General features: G+C 47.1%; 1 protein-coding gene across 1 annotated transcript in view; it reads left to right on the top strand.

Annotated features, from left to right (window-relative positions):
* Nucleotides 1-5297: 5297 nt before the first annotated feature.
* The window catches only part of BCL2 (BCL2 apoptosis regulator), a 97167-nt gene continuing 87155 nt past the window's right edge, over nt 5298-15309 (top strand). The window contains exon 1 of the mRNA XM_032707252.1: nt 5298-7125. Coding sequence (XP_032563143.1) covers nt 6541-7125 — 585 coding nt within the window. The 5' untranslated portion in view covers nt 5298-6540. The remainder of the gene's footprint in view (nt 7126-15309) is intronic.

Here is a 15309-nt window from a genome sequence, read left to right as displayed (position 1 = left end):
GGATGAGCACAGTAAAAGGCATCTGAAACTCAGGAGCTGTTTGCTACGTTGGACCCTAAGGATATTATCCAAGTATCTCATCCAGCTGCCTTTCCTGATGAGCACAATTAAAGCCTGTGAAATAAACCATAATTGCAGGTTGGGCGTGCTTTTAAGTGTTTTACAGTAGCATTATTTGCTCTGCAAGCGCTTCCAGCCAAAAAGGATTCACTCCACACCTGCAGCATTTGCAACACCAGCAGGATGAAAGGCAATCTCCCATTTCAGGAATGCAGTCTGAAGAAGTGAAGTTTGTTCAGGTAAACCTGCCACCATCCTGGTTAAAAATGAGTAAAACACACATCCAGGCTTCATGGATACTACCTTTCCCTTTATTTTTACATGCAGGAAGCTTTTTTCAAGCATTCTATACAACAGATGCTAGCCACTGCCTAGGCAGCAATGTTGGGCCACACGTTGAACAAACCTGATGAGACGCTCTGAACAATGAATCAGGTGGCATGCAGCTGATGGCAGAGAATTATATGCACGCATGCAAGTCTCTACAAGAGAATTGCTTTCAAGGCATTTCATCCACCTTGTCAGAGATACCATAGATCCGTGGGTATTGTGGTCTCCTGGACAGAAACAAACGTGCAAGACCATGTGGTTGGTGGTTAGTCTTAGGGTGAGTTATAAAGCTCTTGCAGACACAAAGGCACACAGAGCAAATGCATGGTGGCATGGAAAGGAGCAGTACTGAATGCCTGGAACAGAGGGAAGCATGGCCGTGGGTGGCACAGACAAATGCCTCACTGGACACAGCATCAAAAAGTCTTTACAGAGCCACTGGCTGTGTGAGGAGTGGCTTGCTAATTTGCATATGTGAAAATTTCTCACCCATGGGCACAGTCTTAGTGTACTCTTTCAATAAATCTCCTATTTCAGCTGTGTTAGAACATCATAAGGCAACGGACCTCTTTAGGTGTCATAATTGTATTTAACCTATATTGCTCTAGATACTACTTTTCGGTTACTCAAATTTAGTTTACTGGTTTTGGTTTTTTGGTTGGTGGTAGTGATGGTTTTGATTTTTTCTAGAATAAAAAATCTCTGCAGATTTAAAAAAAAAAATGTGGCAATGTCCTTGTTCAGTGTGAGTGCAAACATACACCCCGCTTGTTTCATGCCTGCTCAGGCAGGGCTTTAAACAATCGTTTGCTTCTCTCCAACTTGCCTGTGCGTGAGCCAAGGAAATAAAAGGGTGGGCAGGTCACCAGGAATCAGAGTTGCTGCTGAAAGCCTGTTGATGTTAACACAAAGGTACAGGGAAAAGGTGTCCGCTTTCAGATTGTTGGGAAGTTCAGTGTTGCCAGGCATTACAAACTTTCTAGATCATTTGTTAATAATACATCTACAGTACAGGGCGCATCTGGGAAGCCACTGAAGAAATAGCAGGCTTTGTAGGATCCTGTCTGGTCAGTTGCCCAAGCATGGATAAAAAAGCCGTCCCAGAAAATAATCTGTCCTTTGCACTGCCAGACCTGACTGATGCCTGTTGTCAATGCTCCTGCCTCTTTAACTGTCGAGAGAGCTTTTTTCAGGTGAACTGCTGCTTGTATTCCTAATCAGGTTCCAATTCTTCATACAGTTAATTCTTCTTGTAAGTCTGATCAGCTTTGGTGGGCCAGCTCACGTAAAGGTAAATGCGGGTGTGGGGAAGGATTGGCAGGATCAGATCTTGAGTAGTCAGCATGTTATTCTGCTACCCAAAAGCACCGTAATGATTTCTTTGCTGACTTCATGCACTGATTTTATGTTCCTTGGTAAATCCTGAGCCTCTGTGCCATTTCTTCCATCTGCCCCCAAAACCATATTGTCTCTTTTTAACTGTTGTTTTATCCTGCTGAGCTCGAATAAACAAGCAAGGTGAAAAGCAGTATTGTGATGCAAACTTGTGACGCTGTAATAGATGCTCATCACCCACTCAGGTAGCATGATAATTGTTTTTAAGATGCCTCTCCCTTCAATTAGAGCCATACAGGTCAGATGCTTGACACTTAAATGTTAAGAACAAGACTTTAAATGTACGTAATTTTCTTTTGCTTTTTTACAGAGTCACAATTTGCCATTCTTCAAGGCACAGTTTTTGTTTCCTGTGACTCATCCCTAATAGCCTTGCTTAAAGCAAACAGTTCCTAGGATTTTCCCTTGTGTTTTTCATTTTTTTTTGTACAGTCTCAGCTGCGTTTGGTATTAGCAAGATTTCTGGTGAACCATGACCGCTATTTTCCTATTAAACTTTTAAAAAAGCTATCATTCCTATAGCAAAGTGCTGAATGAAGAGCTGGTGGGGGAAAAGCACTGTTACTAAGTCCCTTCCAAACAGAGTATCTCATAAATTTTTGCTGTTTCATCAGAAATCAGTTACGAATTCTGAAACTATTTTATTTTTCTGATTATATGTCCTTGGTACATTTAGTTGGTCTTACTTCCACTTCTGCATACAAAATACCTTTAAATATCATAAGCAAAATCAGTGATATTTTCAATTCCTCCTTACAAAAGCCCATTAATTTTAAATGCATCTTTGTTTTTTGCATCAGTCCCACACTGATTTATCCTCTGAACTTTAAAACCAATCTTGCTAGATGTTGTTGTGCAGTGCTGTATTACTTAACGTCTGTGTCTGATGTATTTTCAGTTGCAGGACCCACTGCATTAGATTCAGTCACCGGCACAGTGACAGACTGAATCAGCAGCCTGGTTGGTTATGGCTGTTCTGATTTTCTGTATCACTTTTTTCCCCAACATGTTACATGGGAATGTCAGGTTGCTTTCTGTGTTCAGAGGAGACCTTTTTTATTTCGTTCTCTTTTGGTGCGAGAATATAAAGGTGGTGATGTTACCTGGTTGACAAATCCCTTGTCTACATTTCTGCCATCAGAAGCCCTCCCTCAGCTCATTGCAAGCACCTTACTTTCTGGAGTTTTTCGTACGGACGGAGATGAGGCGTCTTCGCGTTCCAGCACTGCCGTGAGTTACACGCGTGCCCTGGTGCGGTACAGGTTTTAGTCCATGATTGCACAGAACATCATCAATCCTCTTTTGACCTCATTTCACTTGCTGTCCTGCAACCTCTACCCCTCTTAAACCCCGAGAACTCAACCAGGCCCGTTTCATACAGTCAGCAGGCGGGAGTGCACACAGGACAGTTTCCCCGGCAGCTATGAGGCGAATGAGCCCTTCGCTCCCGCAAGCCCTGCAGGAAGGGGCGGAGGGTCCCGGCTGTCGCGGCCGAGCCTCGAGCCTGGAGCGAGCGGCGGCCGCTGGGTGGCAACAGCCGCCCGCTGGAGAGAAAAGTGGAGAGAGGAGCAAGAGAGGAGAAGAGAGAGGAGAAAGGAGAGGAGAGAGGGGAAAGGAGAGGGAGAGAAGAGAGCGCGGAGAGGGGAGAGAGTGGAGAGGATGCTGGCACTAGATATGGTGCAGAGTGCCTTCCCGTGCCCCGCTAAATAAAAGACATCAGAACCATTAAACACCCTGAACGCCTCTTCAGGTACCTGGAAAGGCGCTGGTTTGTACATGTTAGGCAAAAATTCCTCGGTGCGTCCTCGAAACAAATCCCTGGATCACCGAGGGCACAGGTGAGTTCCGTTTAGCGCCTGGGGAATCCTTCCCGTTTGGATGCCGGGATCTCCCCTACTTCTGGAGGGAGGGGAAAGTGACCCTCCCCACACCAGTGCCATTTCCTCAAGCAAGGGAGCTGCCAGCCTCGGAACTACGCGTGACAGGTCCGTGGGTGAAGGAAGCGTGACACTGAAAACAGAGACTTGAAAGGGAGGGTGCAGTCATTCCGAGTGTCCCCTATCCGAACAAACTCACAGTCACAGCTTTACTTATGCATTTTATTCCTTTTAGGTTCGGGGTAGTGTATAGATGAGACTGTCATCCTAGTCACCCTCATATCGAAAAAAATCGGCAGAATTTATCCATAGTCTCTTTCCCGCTCTTGTATTAAGCAGCGAAAGGTGCCGAGAATGCCCTGCTCTGGTTCGCCTTGGCATTTCCCCGGGATGGCTCCCCCTTTCAGCTGGGGCAGTCCCAGCATCACACCGATGTCGCTGCTCGGGGTGGCTGGGGGGCTGAACCATCGCTATTTCACAGCTCTGTGGGTTTAACCTACTTTGAAGGTTAGCTCTGCTTCTTTGGTCAAGCTCCAGATTCACTTCATCTCCAAACAGCGCGAGTAGTCCCTCTTCAATATATATATATATATATAAAAAAAAATTCTTCAGGCCAGCCGCAGGGACAAACCTGAGCCCCGTTTCTACAAACAGTCCTAAACCCCAACTCCCTGCCGGTCCCACGGGCACGCCTGAAAGCCGACCGGCCGGGCGGCCTGCGCGGAGCAGGTGTGCGGGATCCTGCACGGGCGGGAGCCGGGGGGCACCCGCCGAGCGGGGACCCGGCCCCGCACGGGCTCCGCGGCCGCGCAGGGGCTGTGGCCAGCGCTCCCCACGTCGGTCGGAGCCCTGCCCGCCTGTATCGGGCCACTTTTCTTTTGTAGAAGGGGGATTCGGGCTTTTTTGTTTGTTTTTCTCGCCTTCACTCCCCCATTTTAATTTTTTTTTTAAGTATGATTTATTTATTTAAACGAATCCGCGCGGGGCGGCAGAGGCGCGGAGCGGGGCGCGCTCCTCTGCGGAGGGCCGTCAGCTCGCAGCCCCTCGCCCCCGCCGCCCGCTTCCTCCGCACGGGCGGGGACGGCGAGGCGGGCCGGCAGCACCGCCCGCGGCCCCAGGGCCGCCCCTCCGCTCCGCTCCGCTCCGCACAGCTCCGCTCCGCGCCCCCGCCGCCCCGCCGCCGGCCCCAGGCCCGCGCCGCGATGGAAGGCGGGCCCGGGCCGCGGGGGGCTGCTCGCCTTCCCTCGCCGCCTGTTTCTTTTTGAGCGCCCCCCCCCCCTCCTCCCCATTTCCCCCTTTTCTTGAATGAAGCGTGAGGCGGAGCTCTAGGAAACCACCGCGCCCGGCTGCGCCGCGCGGGGCCGGGGCCGGAGCCGGAGCCTCCCCCTCGGGCTCCGCTCCTCCCCGCCTCTCCCCGCCCCCGCCGCTCCGCTCCGCTCCCCCCAGCCGCCGCCGCCGCCGGGAGAGCTCCCCGCCCGCGCCCGCCGCCGCTCGGAGCCGCCGCCGCCGCCGCGCGGAGCCGCCGCCGCCGCCGCCGGCAGCAGCAGCGCGGAGCGCCCGGAGGAGCCGCCCGGAGCCGGCGGGGTGCGCGGGGCTGCGCGGGCGGGCGGGCGGGCGGGCAGCGGCGCCGCGGCCGCGGTCCCCATCGGCACCAATCACACCGCACACACGCCCGTCCGCGCCCCTCCTCGGCAGCGCCAGGGGCTCTTCCTCCGCCGATACAAAGCTGCTCGGGAAATGGCAGCAGTCAAAAGCAATTTTCCTTCTTTATTTTTATTTTCATTTTTTAATTAATTATTTTTTTCGCGCTCTCTTGTGCAAAAGAATTAATTTCCTAAATACATACAGTATTTTTTAAAATTTTTTTAATTTTTTTTTTTTTGATGTGTGCGTGCGTGTGTGTGGAAGCACCGGGCTCCTGCGATCGGTGTCTGAATGAAACTACGTAAATGCATATGTCTGTACGTTGCACTGGAGGGAAAAACAGAGCACTTCTGCGAGAGCTTGGATTCAAATGTGGTTCATCTGGTCTCCAGGATTTTCCGTCTCTTTGGGGTTGTTCACCTTCCCGGGCTGCAAGGCGTTATTTTCTGAGCTTTGACACATTTTTGGAGATGTCTGTTAAACAGAAGTCTGGGAAAAAACATTTGAAATAATAGAAATATTTTTTTTTGTCCCTTTCCCATCCCTTTGGTGACTTGAAGCATCAAAGCGACCAGAACTTAACCTTTCTGAAGACTTGTGATGTTTGGATTTTATTGTTGCTATTTTTCTTTTAGAGGAAACTTGACAGAGGAACATATTTATAGTCCAAGTAAGTACTTTACAGAGGAAATTTAGTTTGTGTAACTTAACAAAAAAACCCAAAACCTAGTGTTGAGGTTTCTAGCATAAAGTGTGTTGGATTAACTTCCATCCAAGGCTGCTTAACAAATTGTGTTGAATTGCAGTTTTTACGGTGTGTGTTCGTCTGCTCCTTCATGTCCATGGTAGTCCAGCACCTAGGGGAAAATGCACCTGATTTTGAGTCGGTATAATATCTTTTAAGATGTATTTCAACACCGAGGAGGAAATGGTCCTAAAGTAAATTTATAATAAGTAATAAATGTGCACCTGGAAGTAAAGTCTTTACAACATTTAAATCCCTATTTATGACGTGCATCTCAAACCGAGGAGGAAACTCTGAGAAGACAAAAGTACCTCCGAGACCCTGAGAACTCCCCCACAACAGCGTGAATGAAACCGTATCCAATACAGTAACTGGATTATAATTTTTGGTGTTATTAATTTTATTATTATTGGCTGCTTAACTTTTTTGGGTTCATCCTGCTCCTCTTCTTCCTCTCTCCCTTCCTCTTGCTGCTTCCTCTTGGGAATTATGGCTCATCCGGGGAGAAGAGGCTACGATAACCGGGAGATAGTGCTGAAGTACATCCACTATAAACTCTCTCAGAGGGGATACGACTGGGCTGCCGGCGAGGACCCGGCACCCTTGCCTCCAGGTCTCTCTCCTCCTGCTGCTGCTGCGGTTGCTGCTGCTGCTGGGACTTCCTCTGATCACACTGGGCTGGTGTCTCCGCACCCCGAGCCCCCTGGCTCGGCTGCTGCTAGCCACGTGCCCCCAGCCGAGGGGCTGCGCCCCGCACCCCAGGTCGTCCACCTCGTCCTGCGCCAGGCAGGGGATGAGTTTTCCCGCCGCTACCAGAGGGACTTTGCCCAAATGTCTGGCCAGCTGCACCTGACGCCCTTCACGGCCAGGAGCCGCTTCGTGGCGGTGGTGGAGGAGCTCTTCCGAGACGGGGTTAACTGGGGCAGAATTGTGGCCTTCTTCGAGTTTGGCGGTGTGATGTGTGTGGAGAGCGTCAACCGGGAGATGTCTCCTCTTGTAGACAGCATCGCTGCCTGGATGACTGAGTACCTGAACCGGCACCTGCACAACTGGATCCAGGACAACGGAGGCTGGGTACGTCCCCCGATTGCTGGCCTTCCCTCCGGGCTCTGGCCTGTGGCTGGTGGGAACCCCATTTGGGCAGTGCCTGAGAGGTTGTACTCGCGTTGTGGAGAGCAAAAGGTTTGCTTCGGGGGTGTCTGCACTGGTGTGTGCATGGGCGTTTTGCGGGTTATTGAGTTTCATCTCGTTGCAGGGTACGGTGGAGTGGTTTGAGATGGAGTGGTTTGAGATGGGAGATCAACTACAGCTTGGGAGCGAAAAGGATGAGTGAGGCACTGTCTTCATAGCAGTCTCTGCTTTCCTGGTCCTGTCCAGCCTTGCCTATGGGCAGAACCAAGGCAGGTTCCTGGCCAAGGCAGAGTCCTGCAGCGGGGGTGGGAAGAGGCAGCAGAGATGCCCATCCAACTGCCAGGGAGAGGCGCATCGTGGTAGGTCCCAGTTGTAGGGCATCAGGGACCACCTATGTGTGTGTGCACATAGGCGTGTTAGGGGTGATGTGCCAGACTGGCATGCAACAAATACAGGATCCCGGTGTTACTGGTGAGCAGGTGGCCATCAGTGACAGTGTCTACAGCTGTGGTGGCGACTGGAGTGGGGTTTCTTGGTATAGGATATGTCTAATATAAAACAATCTTTGTCTTGCGATGAAACAAAGGTGCTGGGAGCCGTGTCTGTGGGATTGTTCTGGAAAATGAGTATTTGTTGCGATCTGATGGGTGACTTTGTTTCTGGGGTAGAGATCACCTCTGTCCGGGATGGGCTTCAGCATCACCTAGAAAGGAAAGATTTCCACCTCTGGAAAATGAACAGCTTTTACACTGATAGTCAGTCAAAAGCCTTTTCTTTTCCTCCCTCTCTCTCTTTCCAAAATTAATAACTGCATTGAAATTAAAAAGATATTTCTTTCCTTCTTTGCTGTATTAATTGATATACTGGAACAAAACATGGTCCCAGCTGCTCTCCCACAAACCAAACCTGTTGTATCTGTAAAGCTTATGATATTAATGCGTTGGAGGAAGAAATGACAAAAGTTATACTGAAGAAGAAACCTTGTATCTGGGCTGAGAGCTGGTATAAGGACACCTAGAAATGGAGGTCGGCTAGGTAGGACACCAGCAATTTCAGGTCCAGTCCCCTGTGAAATACAGAGAGTTGACTCAATGGCACAGCACACCTTTAAAAGGTGTGTGTAAAAGAAGATAAAATACAGTGTATGTTTCCCAGTTAACGTGTTTTGCAAGTCTGGTGTTTGTGAAGCATTGTCACATGAAAATTTTAGCCCTGGGTCTCTTGCTAAGTCAGTGTTATGCCAAATAATGTGTTGCCTGCATTGACCATCTCTGTTAAAAAATAAAGATGCTCCCTTCCCGCTGTTGAATCCATCTGACTAAAGGTGATATATGTTAAGGGATTCAGAGGACATCTACCTGCTACCATAATGGAGGGAGCAAAGCTTTGGGGCCCTTTTCTCAGCAGGAATCCACACTGCGCACCTTCCAGAGGAGTGCTGCTGGTCCCTGGCTACAAGTCACATTGGAGGCAGGATTGTTCTTCTGCTCTCCTCTGCTTCCACCAAGAAGAAAAAAATTCAAGATTCATGGGGCCAGAAGGGGGAGCAAAAAATGTGTGTGCGTGCATGTGTGTGTCTGTGCATTTATATATGTATATACAAATATGCACACATGTACAGACACACACATATGTATATACACACGTACACATAGAAGTACTCCAGCACGTAATGGCTGGGACCACACTTGGGAGAGAGAGGTCTATCCCCTGATCCCCTATTTCCTGGGTCACTCTGGAGGGTTTGTTGGTATAGTATGGGGTTTTTTCACAAAACAGATAACTGTGGGAAGAAAAAATCTGCAAATGGTTCAGGCTTTTGGAGACCTTGGCTGGTTAAAAGGCAAGCAGCTAAAGGGTTAGGGATTTTGTGATTGCACTTCTGGGCTGGGATGCCTAACTTGTGCGTAAGTCCCTCCTCGGGCTGGAAGCCGGTTTGCGGAGCTGGGGCCCTCAGTTCACTCCAGAGCCAGTGAAGTAATTCTGTTGACTCCAGTGGGCTTTGGATCAAATCATAAGCATGCTGGAGATGTATTGTCCTGTGGGTGTATTGTATAAAGAGAAACATAAATAATGAATAAAACCGAGAATATGAAAGTACAGGTGGTACCAGACGTGATTGGCCAGAGGAGATGAGTCCTGGAGCCGTTTCTTGACAGTTAGAAATACAAGAAACTTGGGATTGTAAACAATGACTGCTTTTAAAAGGAAAGCCATTTAGTTCTTTATTCAGGTTTCCTATCAACAAAAACTCCAGAATTTGGATGCATGTGATGCCGTTTACTGTCATGCGTTATTTGTAATGTATACATGGGAGATGATCTGCAAAATACTACTTGAAGATGGCTTTTGCTTGTCTGTCTGGTACATGGCTGGTACCTTTGAGCCATGGGATTGTATCAAACACAGGCAAAACCTTCTAGCTGATTACAAAGAGTAAAAGACTAACATGAAGTTGCTAACACAGCTTTTGGGATCATCTCTTCACACAGAAATCAAGACAGCAATAGGGCACTGGATTTTTCTTTTTTTTCTTTTCCTAATTTTCAGAATCTGTCAGCATAAAAGGATGCTTTAATATATGCACTGGCCTGTTGGAACATATACCGTGTAAGAACCTTGTTAAAGCCTCGCAGATGGCTCTTCTGAAGTAGCCTTTAGGTGGTGATGCTTGGTAGGACTTCAGCACGGCTGCCTGTAAGATATCCCTGTCACGCAAGTTGCTACAACAAGCAGGAGCTCCAGCTGCTGTAGCCTTCTCCTCCTTTATGTTTTGGTTCCCCAGTATGTTGTGGAGTAGTAAGTTTATTAGAGGGTGCATATACTAGAGAAGAGAGCATCACGGTCTCTCTTAGTCATGGGCATATGTTACGCAGCAAGTAAGTTGGACAGCACGTGCCTTGTGTCTGTTGTATGGACCTGTGTCTTACACTCGGGTCTGAAGTTTGGTTGACGTGTTTTTCTTATTTATCTGTTAGGTTTGAATCAGTTCTGTGAGTTGGCCGTGTGTTTTCAGGATGTGAATTCTTTAGATTGCAGGAAAAACAAGGAAAGAAGCATATCAAAGGGCAGATTGGAAGGGGGATAGAGCTGGTGGAGCGTAAATTTTAGGCACTAGGCATTGCTGATAATAGTGTCTGGGGATTGTTAATACCCTTACAATACATGGCATCATGGTTTTGTTTGAAACTTAGAAAACACAACAGACAGGGACTGCATGGAATCTGTATTATTAGCTTGTGGTTCTGGTGGCAAATAAATGCCACTTTCAAAGATTTTCACTTAGGCCAGGATACCGCAATATTGTACTTTGGCCTGATAACATCTTAATTGTATTACAAAAGAAATAAGAGGAGAACGAGCTCATCTCTGCAATTTCATGGTACTTGGTATGATGTATGCTTTCTGATTAACAACCTCACGGCTTCATTTTGATTTTCAGAGCGGCAGAAGGAGTGGCTATCGCACTTGGCAACTTTTGACATTGACATGGGGAACACTGAAGTGATGCAGTTGGTGTGGGTGAAGTAACTGTGTTTGTCTTGCAGTGATGGGTTCCCTCTTTGGGCATACAACCTAACAGACATGGGAGCCATGCTTAGCTCTGGGCGCTTCTAGTCCAACATATGGCTTCCTCCCCAAGCTGTTCAAGAAAAACCAATTGTGAGAACTACAGAAGGAGACACAGGCACCGTCATATTTACATAGACAAGTACATTTTTGATGTAAAGAATAAAGAAGCCCAGGTGAGAGAAGCAGTGTTTTGTTGAAAATTCAGCTGAGAACACATCATTTTAAATGACAATATTTACATTTGAACCAGGAATGCAAGGGTTGTGTGTTTTCATCTGATTCTCTTCATTTATTGCAGTTCTTTGTTTTGTTTGAGAGTTAAGGCCAGAATACAGGAGAGGATTTAGATGTCTGAAGTGGATGTTGGGTGGAACATAAGCGCTGGCATCCTCCAGGTGTCTGCCTAGCCAGAATAGTGACAGAAGTCCCTGACTTCTCACTGTTACTCACCCAAGCTAGTCAGAAGAGGGGAGCCACTCAGCATGCTGCAGGGAACAGTTCCCTAGAACTTCCCTGTCCTGAAGCTGGCAGGCACCTTCTGGCCCACCTGCTCTCACTCAGGTGCCATCCTTGCGTGCAAACACATTTGAGGAGAACCTCCCACTTTTCTGTGTGGCTCCTTAGTAAAGGCCTCTCCCGAGCTTTGCCAACAAGACCTTCTCCAGCCTGGCAGGGGGGTTTACACCCACATCTCCATCATCTCAAGAAGTTTCACCTACCAAATGGCTGCTGATTGTGCTGAGGTGTCCTCCCCTTTGGCAACAGGGCTCCTCCTCCTCTCAGGGGTGAGATTTCATTTGGTGAAGGAGGAAGAACTGGGGTGTCTAATTCCTGCAGTCCAGTGTGTTTTCTGAGGTGGCTGTCTACAGCCAGATGAATAAATGCTTCTTGGACCAGCGAGTAGACCCTAACTTTCCCTTCTCCTGAGTCCTCATCACTGAGCTTCCTTTTTTTTTTTTTTTTTTTTTTTACCTAGTAAACCATTGGCTCTTTTTGCTTGGTGGCATGGCTTGGAAAGGAAGCTTGGAGGGTCTCTGTACCCTGCAAGTGGTCCATGGCCCTCTCATGAAGGTGCTGGATGGCAGATGCATCTGCCTCTGGGACAGAGCTAGGGGTAGTGGATAGCAGTGTGGCACAGGACCCTTCCAGAGCTCATATGTGGGGCACTGACTGAAATCCCATCCCTTTCAGGATCTGGAGCTGCTTTCCTAACAGCTCTGCCACACACCCACCTGCACAGAACGTTGCTTCTCGTGCAAGTCCCAAGCAAAAGCCTCTTGCTCATTCAGCATGTGATTTCACCTTGCTTGGAGCGGGATGCCATGGGCTGGAGCAGGGGCACTTGACTTTCTTTACTAGCAACATTCAGCCTTGTTAACGACTCAATCCCCAATGGGGCTAACCCCAAGTCACTGTTTGACTGGTAAAAGGAAACTATCTGAAATCCACTCAGTTAAATAAATGAATTGGCAGTTTCAAGTGTTGCACCTTCTAGGTCCTTTGCCAGTTTTTGTGGCTTTGTGGGTTTATAATTGAATTCTCAAAATATTATCAAAATATTTTTCTTTTTGCTGTTGCTGAAGAGCAAGAAATTCATCTGTGGGGGCTCTGTACAGAAGCAAAGAGGAGAAGAGCCAGGGCAGAAAGAGAAAATGATTGCGGTTCTCCAGTCCTTTTCATTTATAATAGCTTTCTCTGTAACTTGCAACAACATTAGGCTGTGTATTTTCTCAGAAGTCTGGCCTTTTTTTCTAAAAAAATAAAAAAAAGTATATTGACTGTGACCTTTAAAATTTCAGAACCAGGGGTCTCACTTGTGCAGATGATGTCATTTGCCTTGATCTTGCAAAGAACTGTAAAGTTCAAACAGCAATCCTATTAAAAAGTTTTATTTTACTTTCAGTATTGAGAAAGAAGTTTGTTCTGTGCCTGCACTAACACAGGCCTCTCTTGAGCTGCTGTGTTAGCTCTGCTGGACAGTAAGGAGCTTAGTTTTTTGAGTATGTAGCTTGAAATTCAGAGTCGGTAATCCACGAAGAAAATCCAGCTGAATTTTTCTGCTGAGGCACAAGCGTTTCTCCGATGGCAAGGCATGGCTCTAGCAGGAGAATCACAAGACCTATGCAATGATGTGTGAAATTGCATGTGGAGCAGAAGCATTTTCCCAGCGGCCAGATCCCAGGGCCTGGGCTTCCTAAGGCAGCACAGGAACTTTGTACTGCATTGCCAGCAAACATTAAGCCCTTGTGCTCGATACAGGCGTCCTTGATGAGAGGGTCATCTTTCAGTGGGTTGGAACTGGGATGGTGGTGGGAAGTATATGTAGAAACAGGAGCAGCTCTCAGGTGTCACTGTGAAACCTCTGCTGTGGTTTTGGTCTTGTGTGATGGTTTGTGCCTGGCTCATGGAAAGCCAGCCTTTGCTCTGCCGTTGCCACCAAAGGATGCTGGGCCGGGGGCTCGGGACAAGAATGGCTGAAGTGGTGGCTCTCTGCATGCCAGTGCCAGCTGCCAGCAACTGTGCTGTGTCCTTGTCTCCCATCTTGCCCTGCAGCTGCCTCTCTGACCTAGCCCAAAGCCTTTTAGCACTGCGGTCCTACCCCGGGGCTGCTGGAAAGGCAGTGGTGTGGGGTCTCCGTAGCCCCAAACTGGGTCAGCAGCCTGGACATTCGAGGAGCCATAACTGAAAAACAGTGCAAAAGGTCTAATTGAATAATGACTCTCCTGTAGCAAAGGGAATTTTTACTTTTCGGATATTGCATTTCTATCCCCTTTGGAAATCAGAGTTATGGTGAGTGGTTCTGGTTCTTTGCCTGTTTTCTCTTTCAGCTTCATGGTGGGCTGGTTATCCCCAGCTTTCTCACCACCCCTTTCCAATGCCTGGCACCAATGCCTGGTGCCAGGCATTGGGTGCCAGCCAGGATTCTGGGTGCTGCCACACAGCCATGGGGCACTGTGTGTGCCAGGTCTGGCCCTTCCCCCCTCCATCCCTGTTTTATTTTCCTTCACACCCTTGTGAGGGTGGAGTCCAGCCCTGTTTGGTTTGTTGGTTTTTTAAAAATAATTTATTTATGAGCACCTCGTGGCTGCTCTCCTGCTGATTTAGTAACAATAATAGCAACATTTGTTAGGCAGTGGCAGCAAAATACTGATTATTTCTGAGGGCAGTACCGGCCTGTTTTATTTTCCATTTCATATATAATAATAGGATGGATAAAGGTGTACGGTGCCATAAATCTTCTCTTCCCCAGCAGGATAACATCCAGGCCTTCTTGGCAAACATGAATGCTGATGACAGATTTGAGGGATTTTTATTTTACTCTGGCTTTCAGTCTCATTAACAATCTGATGGCTTTTTTTTTTTTTGGCTTTTTTTTTTTTTTTGGCTCCCAAGAGACTATGAAACCAGATAACTTTTCCAAATGCATCTAAAAGTCTGGAATTTATTTTCTGTTATTTTATCTTAATGCTAGTTTACTGTCATAATTATTGTATATTGATATACTTTACTAAATTCCCCCTTGCTAAGTTCCTTGTGGGTTTCTGGGTTTTACAGTCAATGAGTGAGAAAACGAATCTGGTATTAGAAAATGTTGCCATTGACTTCAATAGGAACAGGAAGAGGCACTTAATTGGACAATTTTAGTTACATTTACTTTGTATATGCAGCAAGAAAAATAAGATCAAATGAAAAAGCCACCAATTTTCAGCTTGAGAGAAAAATAGCCTTTTCTGCAACACACGATTAACCTTTGGGAGTTGTTTTCATGGGAGAGCTGTGAGTGGAAGTACTCAGTTGCATTCAGGAAAGGTTTAGGTGTTCATAAGGGTAAGGAAAACATCTATGCTTATGTTTGAATCAAATTTTTTGAAAGGGTAGTCATACACCTTGGGCTAGATTTAATGTCAGCTGCTGAAATTAGATCACCAAATGCTGAGGGTAGACCTTTCTCCAGGTAATGCTGTTTCAAAATTATCTATTCCACTGCTTCTCTACCAGAGCACCTGGTGCAGATTGGTATCTGGGGATACTGGGATGCATGTGCTGCCAGTCTCATCCATCCAGGGAAAACTCCTTAATCCTGCATATGTTTTGTTAAGGTAATTGTAAATGCGCTTGCTGTGTTTCTAAGAGTACCCACGTCACTGAATTTACTCCTGTGCTGTCTGGAAATCTGTTATGAATTGCCACATGAGTACCTAACTTTGGACTTAAAGTTGCAAGCCCATCCTCCTTGTATTTGTCATGGAAGTTCTGTAAAAAGGAGAGGCGCTGGGTTAATGGTTGGACTCGATGATCTTAAAGGTCTTTTCCAATCTAAATAAGTCTATGATTCTATGATTTTGAGTTAGTTGAAAATAATAGTCAGCATCCTTCAGTGCATACATAATTTTATTGCTATTTTATTTAGGAAACATAAAAATAATGATTCCATTTTGTTGATTGAAAAAGCAACTTAGTGGGTTTCAGGGTACTTCAGAGAGTAATTTATGTATGTGAGCCAGGTACAATCAAAAAGAAAAGGCTTCGTTTTTCCCACATGGTGATTGAAAG

The sequence above is a fragment of the Chiroxiphia lanceolata genome, chromosome 1 (genome assembly GCF_009829145.1).
Source record: "Chiroxiphia lanceolata isolate bChiLan1 chromosome 1, bChiLan1.pri, whole genome shotgun sequence".
NCBI classification, from domain to species: Eukaryota; Metazoa; Chordata; class Aves; order Passeriformes; family Pipridae; genus Chiroxiphia; species Chiroxiphia lanceolata.
This window is presented reverse-complemented; position numbering and strand designations above follow the sequence as displayed.